At 35.8% G+C, this 19,890-nt stretch overlaps 4 protein-coding genes across 5 annotated transcripts; 2 read left to right on the forward strand and 2 right to left on the reverse strand.

Annotated features, from left to right (window-relative positions):
• On the forward strand, window positions 1–4,291 carry LOC110668155 (F-box/FBD/LRR-repeat protein At1g13570). 2 transcript variants are annotated; one of them, XM_021829286.2, is made up of 5 exons: window positions 1–24; window positions 1,195–1,268; window positions 2,332–3,149; window positions 3,233–3,391; window positions 3,490–4,291. In XM_021829286.2, exons 3-5 carry the CDS (start codon window positions 2,358–2,360, stop codon window positions 3,850–3,852), a joined length of 1,314 nt encoding a protein of 437 aa, XP_021684978.2. In that variant the 5' UTR covers window positions 1–24; window positions 1,195–1,268; window positions 2,332–2,357; the 3' UTR covers window positions 3,853–4,291. The 2 variants fall into 2 exon arrangements, with proteins under 2 accessions (XP_021684978.2, XP_021684977.2); XM_021829285.2 differs by lacking the exon at window positions 1–24 and adding an exon at window positions 792–1,034.
• A 178-nt stretch (window positions 4,292–4,469) lies between these two features.
• LOC110668158 (zinc-finger homeodomain protein 1) lies at window positions 4,470–5,402 on the reverse strand. Its single transcript, XM_021829288.2, has one exon. The coding sequence runs from the start codon at window positions 5,238–5,240 to the stop codon at window positions 4,752–4,754; it is 489 nt and encodes a 162-aa protein (XP_021684980.1). The 5' UTR covers window positions 5,241–5,402; the 3' UTR covers window positions 4,470–4,751.
• A 643-nt stretch (window positions 5,403–6,045) lies between these two features.
• On the reverse strand, window positions 6,046–7,249 carry LOC110668157 (uncharacterized). The gene has a single exon (XM_021829287.2). It carries the CDS (start codon window positions 7,171–7,173, stop codon window positions 6,046–6,048), a length of 1,128 nt encoding a protein of 375 aa, XP_021684979.2. The 5' UTR covers window positions 7,174–7,249.
• A 4,039-nt stretch (window positions 7,250–11,288) lies between these two features.
• On the forward strand, window positions 11,289–19,370 carry LOC110668178 (probable disease resistance protein At4g27220). Its single transcript, XM_058144446.1, has 6 exons — window positions 11,289–15,283; window positions 15,649–16,164; window positions 16,291–17,076; window positions 17,533–18,189; window positions 18,677–18,857; window positions 19,115–19,370. Exons 1-5 carry the CDS (start codon window positions 12,398–12,400, stop codon window positions 18,677–18,679), a joined length of 4,848 nt encoding a protein of 1,615 aa, XP_058000429.1. The 5' UTR covers window positions 11,289–12,397; the 3' UTR covers window positions 18,680–18,857; window positions 19,115–19,370.
• The last annotated feature ends 520 nt before the right edge of the window (window positions 19,371–19,890 follow it).

Here is a 19,890-nt window from a genome sequence, read left to right on the forward strand (position 1 = left end):
GAGGAAGAGGAAGAGGAAGAAGAGGTCAGTGAAGCTCTCCATAGGATACCTTATCTCCTTTGATGGCTTCTATTTCTATTCTTACTCTTTACCTTTTCCATTCTCTTATGGCCTCCATAGCTCAATCACACCGAGGGTGGCCATAGCTAAGCCATCTATTTCACTTTATTTGAAAAAAACCCAACCCTTGTTTTTCTTACGATTTTATTTATTTTTTTTAAGAAGTAATTGAAATATGTATATATAAAGTTTTTTTTTGCAGCGCTGGTACATAATATTTTATTTAAAAAAAAAATTTATCATACGAAAATATTTTCTTTTTATTTTGTTATGTGATATATATTATATAAAAATTATTATATTTTATAATTATTATTTTTATGTTAAGTATTTAATTATATATTTTTATTTAATTTTTAAATATTTTTATTTTATCATTATAAATATAAATATAAAAAAATATTAATTACTAAATGTCATTTCTTAATTTTTAAAATTAAAATCTAATTTATTTAAAAAAAATTAAAGAATATTTTTAAATATATTTACTATAATTTATTGTAATTAAATTTGATACTGATAATTTATAAATTTAAAAATTTAATTTTAAAATTTAATAAATATTATCATAATTTTTTAATTATTATTATAATTAAAAATTTAATAATAATTAGATAATTATTATTATCATAAATAAAAAATAAATTAAAACTATTAAGATCATTAATTTAAGAACAATTCACATAACGACAATTTAGATCTAAATGATAAGCATGATTACTGCTCACTAGACATGATTAGGTTTTCTTGTAGCCTCCCACCGACATAAATATTTGTGTTCTTTGTGTGTTTGTGCAGGACCAAATACTTGTGTGTGAGTGCGCTGTTTGCTTGTGCGTGTGTGTGGAGTACCAAATACTTGTGTGTGAGTGAGCTGCTTGATAGTTTATTGGACTTATACAGTTCCTTGTGTGCGAATGAATTTGCGTGATGAGGGTATTGGTTTCTGTCTTCATAATCAGCAGTTACAGGAGGTGGGTATTGGAGGATATTGTTGAAAAAGATTTGACTTTCGTTTTAGTAAGACTCCTGGAAATTGCAAACACCTTGTGGTGTGGGCATCAGGAAATTTCTTTGCTCTGATTCCCTTCTATATAACTCACCATTTTCGCCTTTGCCTTTAAATCGTTATAGGAATAGCAACCGATTCAAGTCCAGTGACCTTACTAGGGGCATTTAAAGCCGCAAATTTTCAGAACATAATCCAGGTACTCTTATGATCTTATTTTATTTTATTTATTTATTTTTATCAATTTTGAGCTTGTTTTCCAAATAATTCTTGGAGATAGAAACCAAATTTGGAGAGCTAAGATGCATGTTTCTGTTGTTGTGTTATCTTCGGTTTCATTCTTGAAAAGATCAGATCCATGATACACTTTGATTTCTAGGGTTCTTATCTCTTTAGCTTTTCAATTGATTGAAATTAAACATTTCTTTTTTTTTTTTTTTATGGTTATCGAGTTGATGATTATTTCTGCGGAAGTATTTTCGGATAATGAGAAGCATTTTTCTGCCGTACGCGCACTTTCTTGTTTCATTGGAAAGTCAAAAACGAAAAATTTTCCAGGAAAACTAAATTTCTTTTTTCTTTTTTATTTTTAAGAATATTGTTCTTGGAAACAATCTGTTCGTACTATAACTATTTAGTGCCTTAATGCATGCTGTAACTAATATCTTGATGGATATTAAATATTGGTATTGTAGGAATCTGGTAGTTGGATTAGCAATGAGGAAAGACGGACTTGATTAAATTGGAAACTGGATGCAACTTTTGAACACTTTTAAGACACAGCTAATGAGGGAGCCATTCAAACATATGATAATTTGTTTTCTTCTTGTTCTAACTCTAATAATAAGAAAGAAGTACATGAGCTGAGCTATTATGATTGCAGCTGCATTCTTTGTTCATGAATGTTTGGATTAATATTTTTGATAAATTACTTAATAATTAATCACCAAGATTCAAGTTGAACATGTAAGTGGAGTTGTGACAAAGAAAGATGAAATGTTTTTAGGCGAATCCAATTAGTTATTTTTTTTTTCTTTGAGAAGAGAATCCAATTATGTTAATGTGGAAGGACCTGACAACTAAGTTGTGATGTTATATTGTTTATCACTCTATGTTGTGGACAACCTGTAGATGATGATTGTCTCTTTTTCTTTGTGCTTTTGGGATCTAATTCATGAAAGTGTTAATCTGCAATGCCAATGTTTGTGTCATCTAAGAAAAACTGTCCAAAAGATAATTGATTTGGTCTGTTTCAATTGCAGGCTTGGATTTTAGCACATAAACTATTATGGAGAGAATTGGTCTTAGTTCTGGTTTAGATAGAATCAGTGATCTTCCAAGCAATGTAATAGACCACATCCTCGCATGTTTGCCATTAAAAGATGCTGTGAGGACCAGTACCTTGTCAAAGAATTGGAGGGAAAAATGGCATGCGGTGCCGCATATTATAGTTGATGAGAACTTTTTTCATGAAAGGTCACAACGGAAGCTTGAGGGTATAATCAATTATATCCTTACTAGACATGAAGGGAAAATTGAGAAATTTTCTGTGTCTGTTGAAAAAGTGAAAGACTGTTACAACTTGAAGTTGTGGATTTGGAGGCTATATCAGAAGTCAATTCAGGAACTGTCTCTTATTATCCGGAGAGGTCGGCGCAACGAAGTACCATCTGGTTTGTTTTCTTGTCAGCAGTTGAGGAGGTTAAACCTCCGTCATTTTGAGATTAAATGGGTACATTCATTCAAAGGATTTCATAATCTTATTAGCCTTCAGTTGAACAAAGTTAACATTGCAACTGCTGATTTTGAAAGGCTTATTTCTGGCTGCCCACTGCTTGAACGATTGATTGTAAGAAATTTGAGCTGTATTGATCATCTTCACATCAATGTCCTCAATCTCAAGTATTTTTGCTTTGATGGAGAATTCAAATCTATTTGTTTCGACACTCCACTTCTTGAGGTTTTGTCTATCAATTTATATCGGATTGGTTCTGAGAATAACCAGTTTGATCTAAGATTCAAATTCCGTGGTCTGCCACCTGCAATTAAGGAGCTTTTTGTGCGATGTCAATTTCAGAAGGTGAGAAAACTTCTTAGATTGTGTTGGGCACATTTTTAGAAAATGATGTTGCTGATTTTGTTAGTCTCTGCTTTTGCTTCTAGTTCTTGGCTGCAGGTGATACATTTACAGAAGTTGCAACTACTTATAGCCATCTGAGGACCCTTGGAATAAATGCATTTTGTTTTGAGAAGGTGGACGAAGTCTCAAGTCTCCTCTCTTTGATTGGAAGTGCCTTCAACTTGCAAATTCTTGATATAAAAGTGAGTGCAAAGTAGCTAGATGACAACTCTATTTCTTTGTGAAACACTCATCCTCTGGATCATTGTAGAACTGTTGATGATCTCATTTTATTGTGTAGGCATGTGGCTGCAAAAATGAAGCTGTCTCTGAACCTATTCTACAATTTTGGGAAGAGCAATATCATTCTCCTTTTTCCCTGAATCAATTGCAGAAAGTGACAGTGAGATCTTTCCATGGTAAAGAATTTGAGAAGAAGTTTGTCGAATTTGTGCTGGAAAATTCACCTATGCTTGAGGAGATTACTGTTGAATGCATGAAGGATCCTGACTTCAACCAGGATGAAATAAAGGAACATTTGGCAGTGATTTGCCCGGCTCCAACAAAATTCAATTTCGTTGGAGGAAACTCTGATTCCAGCAGTGATTATTCCTCGGATTCCGATGACAACTCGAATAGTTCATACTCTTCTGATAGCGATTAGTTTCCTGGTATCCTTGTTCTGATTTTCAAAGGGGAGAAGCCAACGCTGAAAAAGAATGACGTCTGATCTCAAGTTTTTGCGCATAAACGTTTAGGGAGATTAACTTTGGTTTTGAACTTAGAATTGCATTACATGGGAGAGTGAATCGAGTTAGAGAGGGAGAGAGTTGCATTACTTGTTGCTGTTTAAAGTTTATATGAATAAGTTGACGAATGCATTTGCTTGCACATATTATGCACTTGTCTTTCTCTATTCTTTCATTTCTGCCCCGATCGTCTTCAACCTACTGCTGGAAAACAAACGTCCCTCAGTCTGCCCCTTCTTAAGCTCCGCACTGGGGCCTGAATAAAGAAGAACATCTCTTTAGAGGTTCCTTGCAGTTATCCTCTTTTGTGGCAAAATGCATATCCATGTAATGAAAGACTAGTATTATTTTTTATCCGTTTGGTTTAATGTTTTTATTAAATGATGAATGCATGACATTTAAATCTCTATACATGGAGATTCAATATAACATCTTAGTCCCCGAGATATTAGCTTGGAAAATATTTTGTGGACTGACTCCTGCAAATCTACAGAACTGGGTTTTTGGGTGAAAAAAAAATGAAGAAGTGCAATTGGAGCAATGTAATGCTAAATTGTGCTTTCCTCCATGCCACAGAAAAATTGGGCTTTAATAAAAATCTAAAAAAAAAAAAAAAAGAGCAATTGGAACTAAGCAAACGAGCCCAAACTGAAAGGCTTCACGCACACAACCCTAAGCACAATTAGCTGAAAGGGAACGACCATTGACATTTCAACGAAAGGGCAAAGCCCCTTGTCTTTTTGGAGACTCCACACCAACTAAAAGGCCAATTTGGCGGTGGTGATCATAATGGCATCTTTTTGTTGTTTGGCATTTATAAATGTTCCCTTTTAGGCCTCTTCCCTGCCTTCATCTTTTTCTCATTCTGGCTTCCATTATATATCACCGACTCTTCATCACTGATCAAACTCTGCACATTTTGCGGACAGTAATGGTGGTGACAATAAGGACAAGGCGAAGGCTCTGAAGAAACTGCAGGCAATGGATGAAACCCAGAAGCATTCCTCTGTTTCCACAGAGGATAGGGCAGTGCATATGGAGGAGGAAAAAGGTGGCTGCCAAGAAGCGGTGTACCTTTCTTGATCAACTCTTTTCGATGAAAATTTCTGTGACAATCACAGGCCTCACAAAGAAGAGCTTCTTTAGTACCTTGATCACCTTTTGCTATGAACTCTCCACAACCATCTGCTGCATAGCCACCAATCAAGATTGCATGGTTACGCCTACACTCTCTGTACTTAACAGTGGTTTCCCTTGATGATTCTTCATTGAGTTGTTTAGAATCTGATTCACTATTAGCCATGAGACATCAGAAAGAAAAGAGGAGAGAGAGAGAGAGAGAGAGAGAGTTGGGTGGAGGGTTGCCTTCTACAATTTGGCTCGTAGAGTTCCTCTTTTTTATCGTCTCTATGTGTGGTCCTACTTCCCTGTATGGCTGACAAAAGGGCGATGATGGTTTGTTGAGAGTAAAGGAATCAGGATGCAAGTGTCAAAGATAATTAAAAGTCTCATTTTGCCAAATGGATTTATTTCGACAGTTAGATAGCGTTAGTCAGATTTTTCAAATTATGCTTTTGGATTGATTTAGACAGTCTAACCTTCAGGGGGTTGATGAAGAAATTGATTCTTCACAGAAATATATACATTGCCAGGAGAATTATTAATTTGATCAGGTTTCTTAGCCCTTTTGCAATCTCCTCTCTTTGACAATATGGCATTTCTTGTCATTGTCAATCTAACTTCCAAATAGGCTTGGATTAATGCCAGGGTAGGGAATAAAGATAATGTAGCCCATGCAATTCGGGGATTATAATTTTTATGATTTACTGGAAAGAATGTACAAAATGAAAAAGAAAGAAAAACTCTGATAATCTTCCCATCATTCCTCACCAGTGCGCATCCTCTGATTCCACCCTTTCCCTTGACCTATGCGCAGTGATATATATTCCCCCAGTAAACCCAAGAAATATCCCTGCAATTGATCACCGTATACATCCTCAGCATTTGCAATCTCCAGCAACAGCAAATTAATTCCTGCTTTGTTCAACTTGTGTTGTTTACCAGCTGATGGAAGCTCAAGACCCATTATCAATTTCTTTCTTTCTTTCTCACAAATATGATTCACTGTCCACAGAACTTAAGTGACAAACCTTTTTATTTCCGTACTTCTTCTTGTTGCTGCCTCCTCCACAAGTAATCGAAATCTCACATCCGAAAACATTACCAAAACATGTAAACAACCCCGGATTATCCGATCTTCTCCTCCGGTGATGCTTCTTTCTGCTTTTTAACATCATTTTATTAGCATCGTTATCGTAAATGGCTGGAAGTTCCGTTCTCCATCTTTCCAGCTTTGTTCTTAGGCCTTCCACACTATCGTTATCTGTCCAATCCTCAATAATGGAGCTGCTTCCTCCGGTTTTGTTTTGACTACCTGCATTTCCTGGCGTTTTAATTAGTCCTTTTGCTATTGCTGCTGCTACTACAGAAGCAGAAGGCCCCACGTCGGAGCAAAGTGATCCGTTCACCATGCTTCCGTTGCCATTTCCGCCGATCCCAGTATCTTTTTCTTTACTGGTGGATTTTATTGTGGAAGAATTCACCATTGAACCACCATTTACCACCGATGACTTGGCGTTGAGACTTCCTTTCACGCCAAATTCATCCGCTGTGGTAGTGAAATCAGTATGGTCACTCTTGGTTCTGCGCAAATTCGACGTCTTCTCCTCGATGCTCTGTTTATTGGTCTTGGCATCGATAAGGTCATTGAACCCAACAGCAGAAGCGCTGAGCTCAGTATACAAAGGCATACTTCGCATGGTATTGTCTAGGAGCTGCACACCCATATTCAGGATTCCCTGAGGCCTCCCTGATGGGCGGCGAATCTGAAGCGCAACGAACCTCATTTTCGAGTTATTATTATTCGAAGGAAACAAGTTGCTAATCAGAACTCTAACAGAACCAATCTGCACGTCACGAAGCCAAGCTGCAGCATAGATTTCAATCATAATAGACGAGGTTTCAGCATTCAAGAACGTATCATCTACCCGAAACACAAACTTCTCATTCCATTGTGGGTTCGTGTGGCCATTCTGATCGATCCTGGTGGTCAATTTTCTTTCAGGATGAACCCAAACGACTGCATAGGTACGCATGGATTTGGACACAGGAGCCAAATCCTGAGCAGATACAACATTTATCTCTAAAAGCTGAAAAGGGTGTGCATTGCAAGTCATGATGGTTAATTACCGTTATTCCTACAATAACGTTGGTTAATTATTGGTGTGTTCGTTAATCAAGTTACGTTGGTTGTTGGGGCAGCGGCGGTGTGGTGGGGTGGTAGGTGGCCGTGAAAAAAAATTGAAAGAAAAAAAAAAAGGAAATAGAAGAGGAGAGAAAATCTCCACTCGCCGCCCGAGCTGAAAGGGTGGGGCAAGGTGCATATGTACGTAAGAGTATGGAGTATTAATTTGAGGAGAAGGGTTTGGGGTTGAGAACGAAGAAGACAGCGAAATGCAAGGGTGGTATTGCTTGTGTTTTGTCTACTTTTAGACCATGTTTTTTTAAGGATGATGACTACTACATAAGACTTGTCTCTGCGGCTTTGCCTCTTCTCCAGAGATTTCAGATACACATCCAACCTGTGATTACTTTGGTTCAACACTTCCAAATTAACACATTTTTGTTAACCCTTTCATTAATTATCTTCTCTTTAGTCAAAATTTTTATTCAGATTTTTTATAGTTATTTTATTTTATTGTTACATATAACTATAATTAATATCATTTAAATATCACCCATCAAAGTGTTCGAGTTTAAACATCAATTAAAGTCAAATAAAGAAAATTATTTAAATGATAAATGAGACAAAATTTAATGAAATCAAATATAGTCGGCTACACCTTAATTATAAATTCTAATAAGGACTAAATAAAATATTTTTTAAACAGAAATTAAGTAATTAATTTATTTTATCAATTTTTTTTAAATAAAGTGATAAAGTTTATTTTAATAGCAAGAATTAAGAAAAATAAACTATAATTAGTTCTTAATTATATCTTTGCCATATATTTATAAATTTATGTTCTATTCGAAAAACACAGTTATAAATATTAATAATTATTTTGTATTATTTATTTAATAAAATATTTCTTCTTTATCACTATTTTTTTTCGACAACTATGGCCTAATTAAATGCTTAATACTTCTGCTAGATTATTTATACATATTTTCCCAGATGACAATGTTAGGTCATCCCCTATTACCAAACCCTAAGTAAAGCTTCCCTCAAGCATTTCTGGAAAGGTTAGATGTGTGGGCGTGATCATGTATTTTCTGCACTCCATAGCTACGTTTGTGTAATTTAATTTTAAAAACTTGGAAGTTAGGCCATCACTGACACTATCATGGACATGGTTTCTGCATACCTTTTTTTAAATGCTTTGGGAAGATCACTATGCTACTGAGCATGATCGGAGAAAAAACAAATAATTGTACGAGGTTTATATGGGTTTTGAAAAAAAAAAAAGGTATTAGAGAAACAGCTATCAAAAATTTAATATTTTATGCAATCAGGTTTTGAACTGTGGACCTTGATTGTCATCTTTACGTGCATAAAAAATTGTCAGTCTAGTCATCTGTTTTGCGTTCACACTTGACCCAAGTTGATACTGACATTAAACACTACACTTAGACAGGTGGGGGATAAATTTTAATAGTTATTTTTAATTTAAATTTAAAAATATAATATAAAATTTTTTAAATTTTAAAATTTTATATAATAATTTTTTTTACTCTTAATAATCACTTATTTATATATAGTATGTTAATAATGTTAATATATAATATAAATAAAATAATATATTATTATTATTATTATTGGTAAAATGTCACGACCCCCACTATACTCGACCTAGGACCACAGACAAGCCACTAACCCTAAAGTAGTGCCTTAGTAAGCTCATCTCATCATACACCATTCTGCCCATTTTTGGGCAATATATCAAAAAAAACAAAACGACAAGTCCGCCATAAAATGGACTTACCAGAGTTTTTTTTTCACCACCTAATTAAACACAATATATATATCAAATTGGGGGCCCTTCCACCTCCACATACTCATCAACATAATAATAAATGGAGCTTCTCTCCTCATCCAATCCATCAAACATATAGTATATTAAGTTTAAAGTCCCAAAATAATAATTTAGTTACTGCACCCAAATCAAATAACATTTCTAACACATGCTAATTCTAATTTAACAAGTTTATACAAACAAGAATAATTGACTCATTGAACAGATGTGAGAGTAAAATATCAATTTTAACCATAATCTCTATAACTATCTAAAACTAATGCACCCTGTAGAGTGAAATGCAACATCAACAACATTTTCACATCATAACATCAAAAAGGTAATTTGGAGCACTCACACACCCTGTAGTATCAATCATAACATATGGCCGATCCCTCTGACTCTCTTAAATCCAACCTGGTGCCAGCGAATTACTCAAGCTCGGACTTCCACTTAATAACCAAATCGAGGGTCCCAGCGAATTACTCAAGCCGTGACTACCCCTCGAAGGATCAGGTCCCAGCGAATTACTCAAGCCGTGACTACCCCGTCCTATCCATAGTCCACACCACATCACACGCACGCCAACGCACGCACACTGCTCCAAATTACCACAACAACATCCATGGCACATCAACAGTTATGAATGCAACATAAATCGTGCCTAGAGTTTAACTACATAAATATATGCATATAAGTGATGCATAGGCATGCTTGAACATATAATAATATCGAAATTACAATTAAAATTAATATTCTACTCACAGACTTGACAATGGTCACTGAGGCGGCTGGGCGGAGGAAGAAGGCTGTCCCGGCTCACCTGACAATTTTATTACAATCATTTAATAAATTTGACTCAATACAAACAAAGAAAAAGACCAATACGTCCTAAGTCGTGCCGAAAATCTGACAGAATCTCCCCTATACCTAGGACCTACCAAACCTGCAAAATGGCTCAAAACACACTTCTATATTCACAATCCATATATCCACAGTTCAATCATATCACACAGCCCCTCCTGGGCCTATCAAATCAGTCATCCATCACAATACGCAAAAATTTCAATTTAGTCCTTATTATTGATTATTTTTGCAAAAACTGCCCAAACAAGCTCTAAAAATTATAAAACTTTGCCCCGCGGTCCTTAGCAATATTACTAAGCTATTGCAAAAAGAATCGTAATTTTCTAAGCTACCACGAATATTTTATGAATTTTTAATCCTATTTAAGCACTAGAAAATTACGAAAAAGCAAGGTTCGGGTTTACCTTTGCCGATTCTGACTTCGGAGACGCACTCGGGACGTCTGACAATGGGGGGCTAGCCAAAACCTCGGTCCAATTCGGAGACTTTTCCGAAATTTGAAGCTGTTGAATTTCCGCGAATTGAGGATACCTACACGAAGCCCAATAATAATATATAAAAAAATCAGGGGTGTTACATAAAATCTCTTTAATTAATTATTATATATTTAGTATTTTATTATTTTATATGATTGAAATTTTTTGATAGTTAATTTATAAAAAAAATTATAGTTAATTTTATCACTATTATATAAAAGAGAAAAAATTATTTATGTTATTTTTATTCTGAATTACATAAATTGGTTATTAAAAATTAAAAAAATTTATTATATAAAATTTTAAAATTTAGAAGGATTTAAATTATATTTTTAAGTTTAAAGATAATTCTATTGTAACTCTTAAAATTTATGGATGATTCTTGAAATTTATTTGATAGGTGAGTGAAGATTTTATAAAAATGAAAAGTAAGGTAATAAAAATTTACTAATTCAATAATTTAATGAATTAAAAAATTAAGCATGACATTTTAAAAAATCATTTTTTATTTTTAAGAACTTTCTCCCAACAAGCTGTAAAATTAAAGCTGAGATTATTTTATAAGAGAGTTGCATTTGAATGGTTTAGTGTAGGGCACAGCAGCACATGGCCCAAATCTTCCATTCACACTATAGAATATACATGAAAGCTCTTGTGCTTAGTCTTGCTACTTTACAAATCATCTTTTGTGCAATTGCTTATTTTTAAGAAAAGCTCAAAGTTCTAGAGATGGAAGAGAATATCTCTCCAACAAGTCTTGTTCAAACTTAAATTGCTTAGTTTTTAATTTCAGACATATTTTGATATGTGGCCCCACGTTGGCTTGTTTCTTTCTATCGGTGCATTAGGGAATCCATTCATCTGATAACACATGATCACCCAGTCTGCTCTATTATAATATATTCATGTGGACTTGGAACAAGGTCTGAAAAATAAAGTTAGAAAAGAAAAAAAAATTATTGTAGCATAACATGCCTGTCACATACCGTTATAGTGACAATCAAATCAGGAAATCCGATTGTGTAGAGAGGGGCATGAAGTCGATTCTCAAGATTTGGAGTAGTGTATTTTAATATGATGCACGGCTGTGATTAAGCTGTCCTTGATGGATGTTACCTAAGATCCTGATTTTCTCAGTCATTGAGAAAAATTAAGGCTACCCATCCTAATTCATGCTGCCTGCTTTTTGTCTCACAACGTGCATTACTGCTTTATTCCCAAGCCAAATATTCAGGCTATGCTTTCTTCCAATATTTATATTTTTTGCTAGGTAGATTCATGGCTACTATCTGTTCTATGCATATACTTGCAGTTGCAGGTGGCAGTTTTTTCATTTACTTTCATTTAGCTTCTATCTGCTAATCAGTGTTAGCCGGGAGAAAGGTGAAATCAAATTCTTCTTCTTTTGTTGCTTGCAAGGAGAGTTACCCTTGTAGAACTTCTCGTCACTTGTCATTTGATTTTTAAACAGTTACATTTCTTTTTGTTATTGATGTTTTAGTATCTTATCATTTTTGCTGCCATCGGCTGAATCCCTTTTCTCAACAGTGTCGTTTGATCCTGAAACACTTTGTTCTCCATTTGCTATTCAATATTAACTGTCAGATCATTGCTATTACTCATTTTGTTCACCAATATCATTCGATTCTAGTTTTCCAAGACACTTCTAAACCAGTCACCCACCGAAGAAGAACATTTCCATATGAATTCTAAACTTCCTACCAAAAGAAAAGAAAAAGAAACTCCCTTTACAGTTGGTGTCAATTTTTTCTGTTACTAGATCTGGATTTGGTTTTTATTTTAGCAACACAGATCCAAGAACAATTTATTTCTGCTAAGTATTTTTCTTTGGATTTCATTTTTCACTTCTGTCCTACTGTCCCCTTTTGATCTCCAAAGAGTTGAAACCTTTGAGGGTCTTTCAATTTCCCATCTAATTCTTGAAATCACTATAGTTTAATTTTACTTTGTTATTTGGCTCTCGGTCTCCCAATCACAGAAAAAAAAAAAAGGAAAAGGAACAGCAAAGAACAAAGTAGAAAATGGCTGGTATCTTGCTTTCGGTAGCATGCATGATTGCGGGCTACTTGATCGAGTACTTAGTTGCTCCCATTGGACCTATGGTTGTTGAGTACTTGCTTGGTCCCATTGCAAGTGCGATTACTTGTATCTACTACTACAAGAGCAACTGTCAGGGCCTGAGGAAAGAAATTGAGAAGTTGATGCTTGTAAGTGAGAGGGTGAAACATATGGTTGATGAAGCTGAAAGAAATGGGGAAGAGATAGAATCTGATGTGCAGAAGTGGTTGAAGAGTGTGCGTGAAATCATTGAAGAATCAAACAGATTTTTCGAGGTTGAAGCAAATGCACAGAGGAGAATTTTTTGTGGGTTATTTCCTAATTTCAACTCCCACTACCAACTAAGCAAGAAGGCGGTGGAAATGGTGAAGATCGTCGATGAACTCCAGGAAGATGGTAGATTTGATAGAGTTTCCTACTCTGTCACGCCACGTTGGAAAGGTTTTGCGCCTGTTGAAGGTTATAAGGCCTTCGACTCTAGAATGTCAACTTCCAGGAAGATTATGGCAGCATTTAGAAATGAATCCATCACCACAATTGGAGTGTATGGAATGGGAGGTGTGGGGAAGACCACACTACTTAAAGAGCTTGGTAGGCTGGCTTTGGAAAACAAGTTATTTGATGATGTGGTTATGGCAACTGTTACTCAGAATCCAGACTTGAAAAAAATTCAAGGAGAAATTGCAGATAAGCTGGGCCTGAGATTCGATGAGGAGTCTGTCGCTGGAAGAGCAGGTCATCTGCGTGAGAGGTTAAAGAAGGAGAAGAAAATCCTTGTGATTCTAGATGATATTTGGGCAAGGCTTGATTTGGAGGAAGTTGGAATTCCTTATGGAAATGCTCATAAAGGATGCAAGATATTGCTGGCTTCAAGAAGTTTGGATGTGTTATCCACTGAAATGGATGCCCAAAAAACTTTTGCAGTTGGAGTATTAACAGATCAGGAAGCTTGGGATCTTTTCAAAAAGATGGCAGGCGATTCTGTTGAAGATCCTGACCTGCAATCTACAGCAGTTGAGATAGCTAAGGAATGTGCAGGTCTGCCAGTTGCAATTGTAACCGTTGCAAGAGCACTGCGTAATAAAAATTCATTTGAGTGGAAGAACGCCTCACGACAACTAAAAAGGCCCAACTCAAGAAACATAAGGGGAATGCAGGCAGTCATATATTCAACTCTAGAATTGAGTTACCATCAATTAGAAAGTGAGGAACTCAAGTCAACTTTCTTGCTTTGCGGTCTGATGAATTATAATGCTTCTATCCAGGATTTGCTGAAGTATGGCATGGGTTTGGGCTTACTACAAGATGTTTATACAACTGAAGAAGCGCGGGACAGAGTTTATACGCTGGTCCGCAATCTCAAGGCTTCATGTTTGTTGGTAGATGGTACTAGCACTGATGGTTTTAGTATGCATGATGTGGTTCGTGATGTTGCCATGTCAATTGCATCTAGGGAAAATCACGTATTTGTAGTGAGAGATGATGTTGAGTTGGTGGAATGGCCAGATGAGGATACATTGAACAAGTGCACTGCAATCTCTCTTCAGTATTGCGATATTAGAGAGCTACCTGATCGGTTGCACTGCCCCAAGCTTAAGTTCTTTTATATGGGATGTGAGGATCCTTCTCTGAAAATTCCAGAAAATTTTTTCAAGGGATTGAATGCACTCAAAGTCTTACACATTGCAAAAGTGCATTTTCCTGCCCTGCCTTCATCACTTTGTTTTCTGGGAAGCCTCCGAACTTTATGTCTTCATCAATGTGTGCTGGGAGATGTAGCGATAGTTGGAGAGCTGAAGAAATTAGCCATTCTTAGCTTTGCTGGATCTGATATTACACAGTTGCCAAGGGAGATCAGGCAACTGACTCGGCTAAAGTTGTTGGATTTGAGCAATTGTATGAAACTCAAAGTCATACCGCCCAATGTCATTTCAAGCTTGTTCCAATTAGAAGAGTTACATATGGCAAATAGCTTTGTTGGATGGGAGGATCCAATCAACACTCAAAGGGGTAATGCTAGCATTGCTGAGTTGAAGCAACTGCCTAACTTGGTCTATTTAGATGTACACATTCCGGATGCCAAGGTTATGCCAAAAGACTACCTCTTTGAAAGGTTGACAAGATACAGAATATTTATTGGTGATATCTGGGATTGGTCTGGTGAGAATGAAACATCAAGAACCTTGAAGCTCAAACTTGATACAAGCATTCAGCAGGGGCGAGCTGTCATGCTGTTGAAGAGCGCTGAAGATCTATATTTGGATGGACTGGAGGGGCTGAGGAATGTAGTTTGCGAATTAGACAGTGAAGGTTTTCCACGTTTGAAGCATCTTCATGTTCAAAACAGCAATGAGATTCAATATCTCATTGATTCAATGGAGGGGGATCCTTGCACTGCTTTTCCTATCCTAGAGTCATTGGTTCTTCACAGATTGATTAACTTAGAGATGATATGCCATGGCCAGCTAACAACAATGTCTTTCCATAAGTTAAGAATTGTGAAGGTAGAAAACTGTGACAGGTTGAAGAACCTATTTTCATTTTCCATGGTTAGAGACCTTGTGCAACTTCAAGAAATCAAAGTAGCTGATTGCAAGGTCATGCATGAGATTGTAACTAAGGAGGGAGAGGAGGATATCAATGACAAGGAAACTAGTGCTGAGATTCAGTTTTTGCATTTACACTCCTTGGAACTAGAATGTCTACCCAAGCTCACGAGTTTCTGCTCCAAAGTGACAGAGGCAACCGTGTCTCCATGGAGGAAGAAGACACCAACAGAAGACCTGTGTTCTGAAGAAACAATTTTGCAGAATGAGCTAGATACTTCCACACCACTTTTCAGTGACAAGGTATGCTTGCTGTCAGGATCATGTTGATTTATATATTTCCTATATACTTAGAATGAAACACGAGATGAACAGAATAGAAAAGAAGAAAATTGAGAGGAAAATATGTCACATAACTTTGTCTTATGAATTGCATGTAAAACTCAATTGAAAATGGTTCGTGAATCATTCTTGCATCTAACATGGAAAAAACCTGAACTCAGTTCTAATACACGAATTGTTTCCTTGCACTATTATATGACATTGTGAAATGCTCTAGATATGATTTTTGCTAAATTTTATCATTCCTTAAACTTATTGCAAAATGACTTCTAGTTGCTTTAGAGTAGGCAAACCTTTATTTCTAAGTTTCTGATTTGTGCATGTAGATTGAGTTCTCCAACTTGGAGTTTTTGAATCTCATTGCAATTGGCTCTCAACGGTTATGGCAAGATCAAACTCTGAGAAGTACTGCTGGATACCCACAAGTAATATCCAGCTTCCAAAACCTAACATTGTTGCGTGTGAAGAGCTGTCATAATTTGAGTTATCTGTTATCATCCTCTGCTTCAGTAAGTCTTATCAAACTCAAACGTCTTGAGGTTCACAAATGCACTGCTATCAAAGACATATTTGTTACATCGGGGGAGGCATGGATGGGGACATTGTCATTCCCTCAACTTGAATTCTTGAGCCTAAAAGATCTTCCCCATGTCACAAGATTCTGTTGGGGAAATTCTGCTGTATTTCCATCCTTGAACAAATTGTACATAAAACATTGCCCGGAATTGAAGGAATTCATTTTCAGCCCTACAACTGCTGACATAACAGTTGAAAAGGAACTAGATGGAACGTGCATGGGGAATAACCTCCACACTGCTATAAAGCCTCTCTTCAGTGAAAAGGTATGTTCCTTCTTTCATCTATTTGTTCTCTGTTATCATGAGTTCATGACTGTTTGTTCTTTGAGAATCAAATTTTAATCCGGATTAAAAACAAAGTTACATAACTCAATGAAGTTCTTTCCACAGGTTTCACTTCCATCCTTGAAAGTAATGAAAATCGCCCACTTGCATAGCTTGAAGATGCTTTGGAGCAACCAAGCCACTGAAAATTCTTTTTGCAAATTAAAGGCCGTGAAAGTTAAGCACTGTGGGAAACTACAGGCTATTTTCCCTTCTAATGCATTTAGAAGATCAAAAAGTCTTGAGTCACTGACAGCAATTGATTGTGATTCCCTAGAAAATGTATTTGAAGTGCAAGACGTGAAAGTTGAGGAAACACATATTGTGGCAGCTGCTCGGTTAAGAAGCTTATATTTATCTCATCTGCCAAAACTGAGACATGTTTGGAGTAAGGATCCTGGGGGAGTTCTTACATATACAAGTCTACACACGGTAAGTGTTTCCATTTGCCCAAGCCTGAAAAGTCTTTTTCCTGCCTCTGTTGCCAAAGATCTTCTTCAACTCAAGCAGCTGGAGATAGACTCGTGCGCTGTAAAGGAAATTGTTGCTAAGGAAGAAGCAGTGGAAATGTCATGCATGGTGGATGAATTGGTTGCTGAGGAAGAAGGACTAGAAATAGCAGCTAGGTTCGTGTTTCCTCATGTAACCTACTTGCGACTTCAAGCTTTACCGGAACTCAGGAGTTTCTATCCTGGGCTACATATTTCAGAATGGCCATCGTTGAAAAAATTGGAAGTGAATGGATGTCATAAAGTGGAAATAGTCGCTTTGGATTATCATAGCTTCCAAGAAATGCTTGGGGCAGGCCACTTTGAAATACCAATTTCACATCCTCTATTCTTGGTTGAAAAGGTATGTGCCTAGAGATACTTCAGAGAAAGACCGTATTATGAGTTGACAATATTTTACATTTACAAGTTGGCTTATAATGTAGGATATCTGATTAAATATACATAATATTACATTCTGAAGATGTGAATCTTAACACCATCAAATAAAAATTAGTTGCTACATGTTGCATTCTATGATCTGTGTTTTGGTACAAGATAATTATCTTGCCACTGGGATGCATTCTTATCTACATAAGTTGCATATTGATAGGCAGTCTGATGTATGCTGCATATTCTAGAATTATGTTATAATTATTGTTGCAAAAATTCTCACATATACCAGTTTATTGAAACTTGGTAATGTGGCATTATGACTTCGCATTTACCTTATATTGTTTTTTTTTTTTTTTTTTTTTTTTCCTTTTCTAGAAGTACAAAGATCCATTCCGATCTTTTTACATTGCTTTTTTTTTTTAAGGATACATTCCAGAACTTAGAGGAACTGAGCTTGGATGGTAACAGTGTAATGATGGAGACATGGCATAGCGAGTTTCTAGCAGAGTTCTTTTTCTCACAGTTAAGAAAATTGAAGCTGTCTAGGCTGAAATATCTATGGAAAGAAGACTCTTGCCTAGGCCTAATTTTTCAAAATCTGGAAACTTTAGAAATATCATATTGTGGCCTCTTGAAATCTTTAGTACCATCCTCGGTTTCATTCAAACTTTTGACTGCTCTGGAAGTATCAAATTGTGATGGATTGACAAATTTGATCATGCCCTCAACAGCTGCAAGTATGATGCACCTTACAAGAATGTGTATAAGTGAATGCAGAATGATGACAGAAATTGTCAATTATGAGACAGGCGAGGCAGAAGATGAGATTGTTTTCAGTCAGCTCAAGTCTTTGGAACTTCATTATTTGCCAATCCTTACAAGCTTTTGTGCAGGATACCAGTCCTTGATTTTCCCGTCGCTGGAAAAAGTAATTGTAAACCATTGCCCCCAGATGCAAGCTTTCTGCAAGGGAGTCCTTGATACACCAAAGCTAGATAGAGTCTATATATCAGAAGAAGAAGATAAGTGGCACTGGGAGGGCAACCTAGATGCCACCATAGGACAATTGGCCATTGTTTTGGTATGTATTCATTGAACGTATTTCCTTCTTTCTCATTTAGTTTGTGCAATCTAAGCAAAATAGCTGCTAATGCTAGTATTTTGCTCTCTTTGCTGCAAGAGGTGCCCACAATGAACTTTGTAGAAATCCTTCCTTGCAAGCTTAAGTCAAGAATTGAAAGTAGATAACAAACATCTCATAAAAGCAGAAATATTATCCTTTTCTTTAATCCGCATTTTTAACCAGGACTACATAAAATAACAGATATTTTTGCTGACCAATATTTAAGATAGCATAAGATATTGAGTATCACCTAGTTTACGTTCTTTTCTCGCTTCTTTGCCTTTCTGCAGCATCTAAAATGATAGAACACACACACACGCCGTCATGCTAGCGCACATATTGTTTCTTCTTTGCTATGCTCAACTGTTTCTAATGATCTTTTGTTTTTTTGTTTCTCTCTTTCTGTCTCTCTCTCTCTCTCTCTCTCTCTCTCTTCAATATGCAGTAATCCACAGTGACAATGTATCTCAAATTTTGGAGGAAAATGAGGTTCTTCTTTTTCTGAAGCAGCATAATAATTTCCCATGCATAGTTTTTCAAAAAATCTGAGCACCTTGCATTCTTCACCAGCAATGGAAGTTGAAAGAGTTATAATACTTGTGTCTCACTTCTTTTGGGATCAAATGGTGAGACACCATTTAATTCTGGATTATTCTAGACTCTGTCACTTTCTATTACTAGATTTGATCAAGGGTGTGTTTGGCTTAACTATTGAGAGTAGACTGAGAGTTTTTTGACCCCCAATAGGCAGATCAACCTTTCTGGTGAGGATAAGAAAAAATAAAGATCTGTTGAGACAACCAACGGTTGTTCATTAAAAATAAAGTTCTACTTCTGAGTTCTTTCCTCGTCTGATGCAATATCATGTGATAATTTACTGCAGAATAATGTCGTCAGCGGCATTTGTGTTGCACTGGAGCTGGAGGAAAGCATTGCTCTTTGTTCTGTACGTGTCGAATATGATGAGAGAGTAGAATAATGGCAGGAGAAACTTCCGTCCAATTTTTCAGTTTTCTTTATGTGCTAAACAGATTGAATTGTTGTGATGTTGTTACAGAACAAAAATGGGTCTAAAAATCCTGCCAAATTGTATTAGTATGTTATGTGTTTTTTCACTTAAATTTTTCATGGTTTGTCTTTGTTTTGTTTTGTTTTGCTAGGCATAAAAACTTCATTCCACTAGTTGTTGCTTAGTCAATTATTTGTCGGATAATTAAAACAGGGAATTAGTAAGAATGTTAAACTCCACCAAGACATTGAATTATTGTATATTCAGAGTGTCAATATTTTTTTTAAGTAGGGGATTGAAGACATAAACCTGACTCAATAAGATGAGTAATATGTCTTTAATGACAGGAAGTTAACCCATTTTTTTAATCTCAAGTAACAAATTCTTGATTTTTCAATTACTTCCACATCTTTCCTCCAAAATACCCCTTTTAATGTATTTAGTGCATATAAAAAAGTATGAAAATAATGCATTTTTCTCACACAAATATATTGAAACACCCATTTATGACTCACAAGTATTTATGAATATAAAAATAAGCTGCTTTAATTGAATTTTTAAGGAAGCTTATGATTTAATTTTTGTTAGTCCCACATTAATATATGAAATGACAAAGTGGATATGTTCCTCTTCTTCCATAAAAAAAATAA

The sequence above is a fragment of the Hevea brasiliensis genome, chromosome 3 (assembly GCF_030052815.1).
Source record: "Hevea brasiliensis isolate MT/VB/25A 57/8 chromosome 3, ASM3005281v1, whole genome shotgun sequence".
In the NCBI taxonomy this organism is placed as follows: Eukaryota; Viridiplantae; Streptophyta; class Magnoliopsida; order Malpighiales; family Euphorbiaceae; genus Hevea; species Hevea brasiliensis.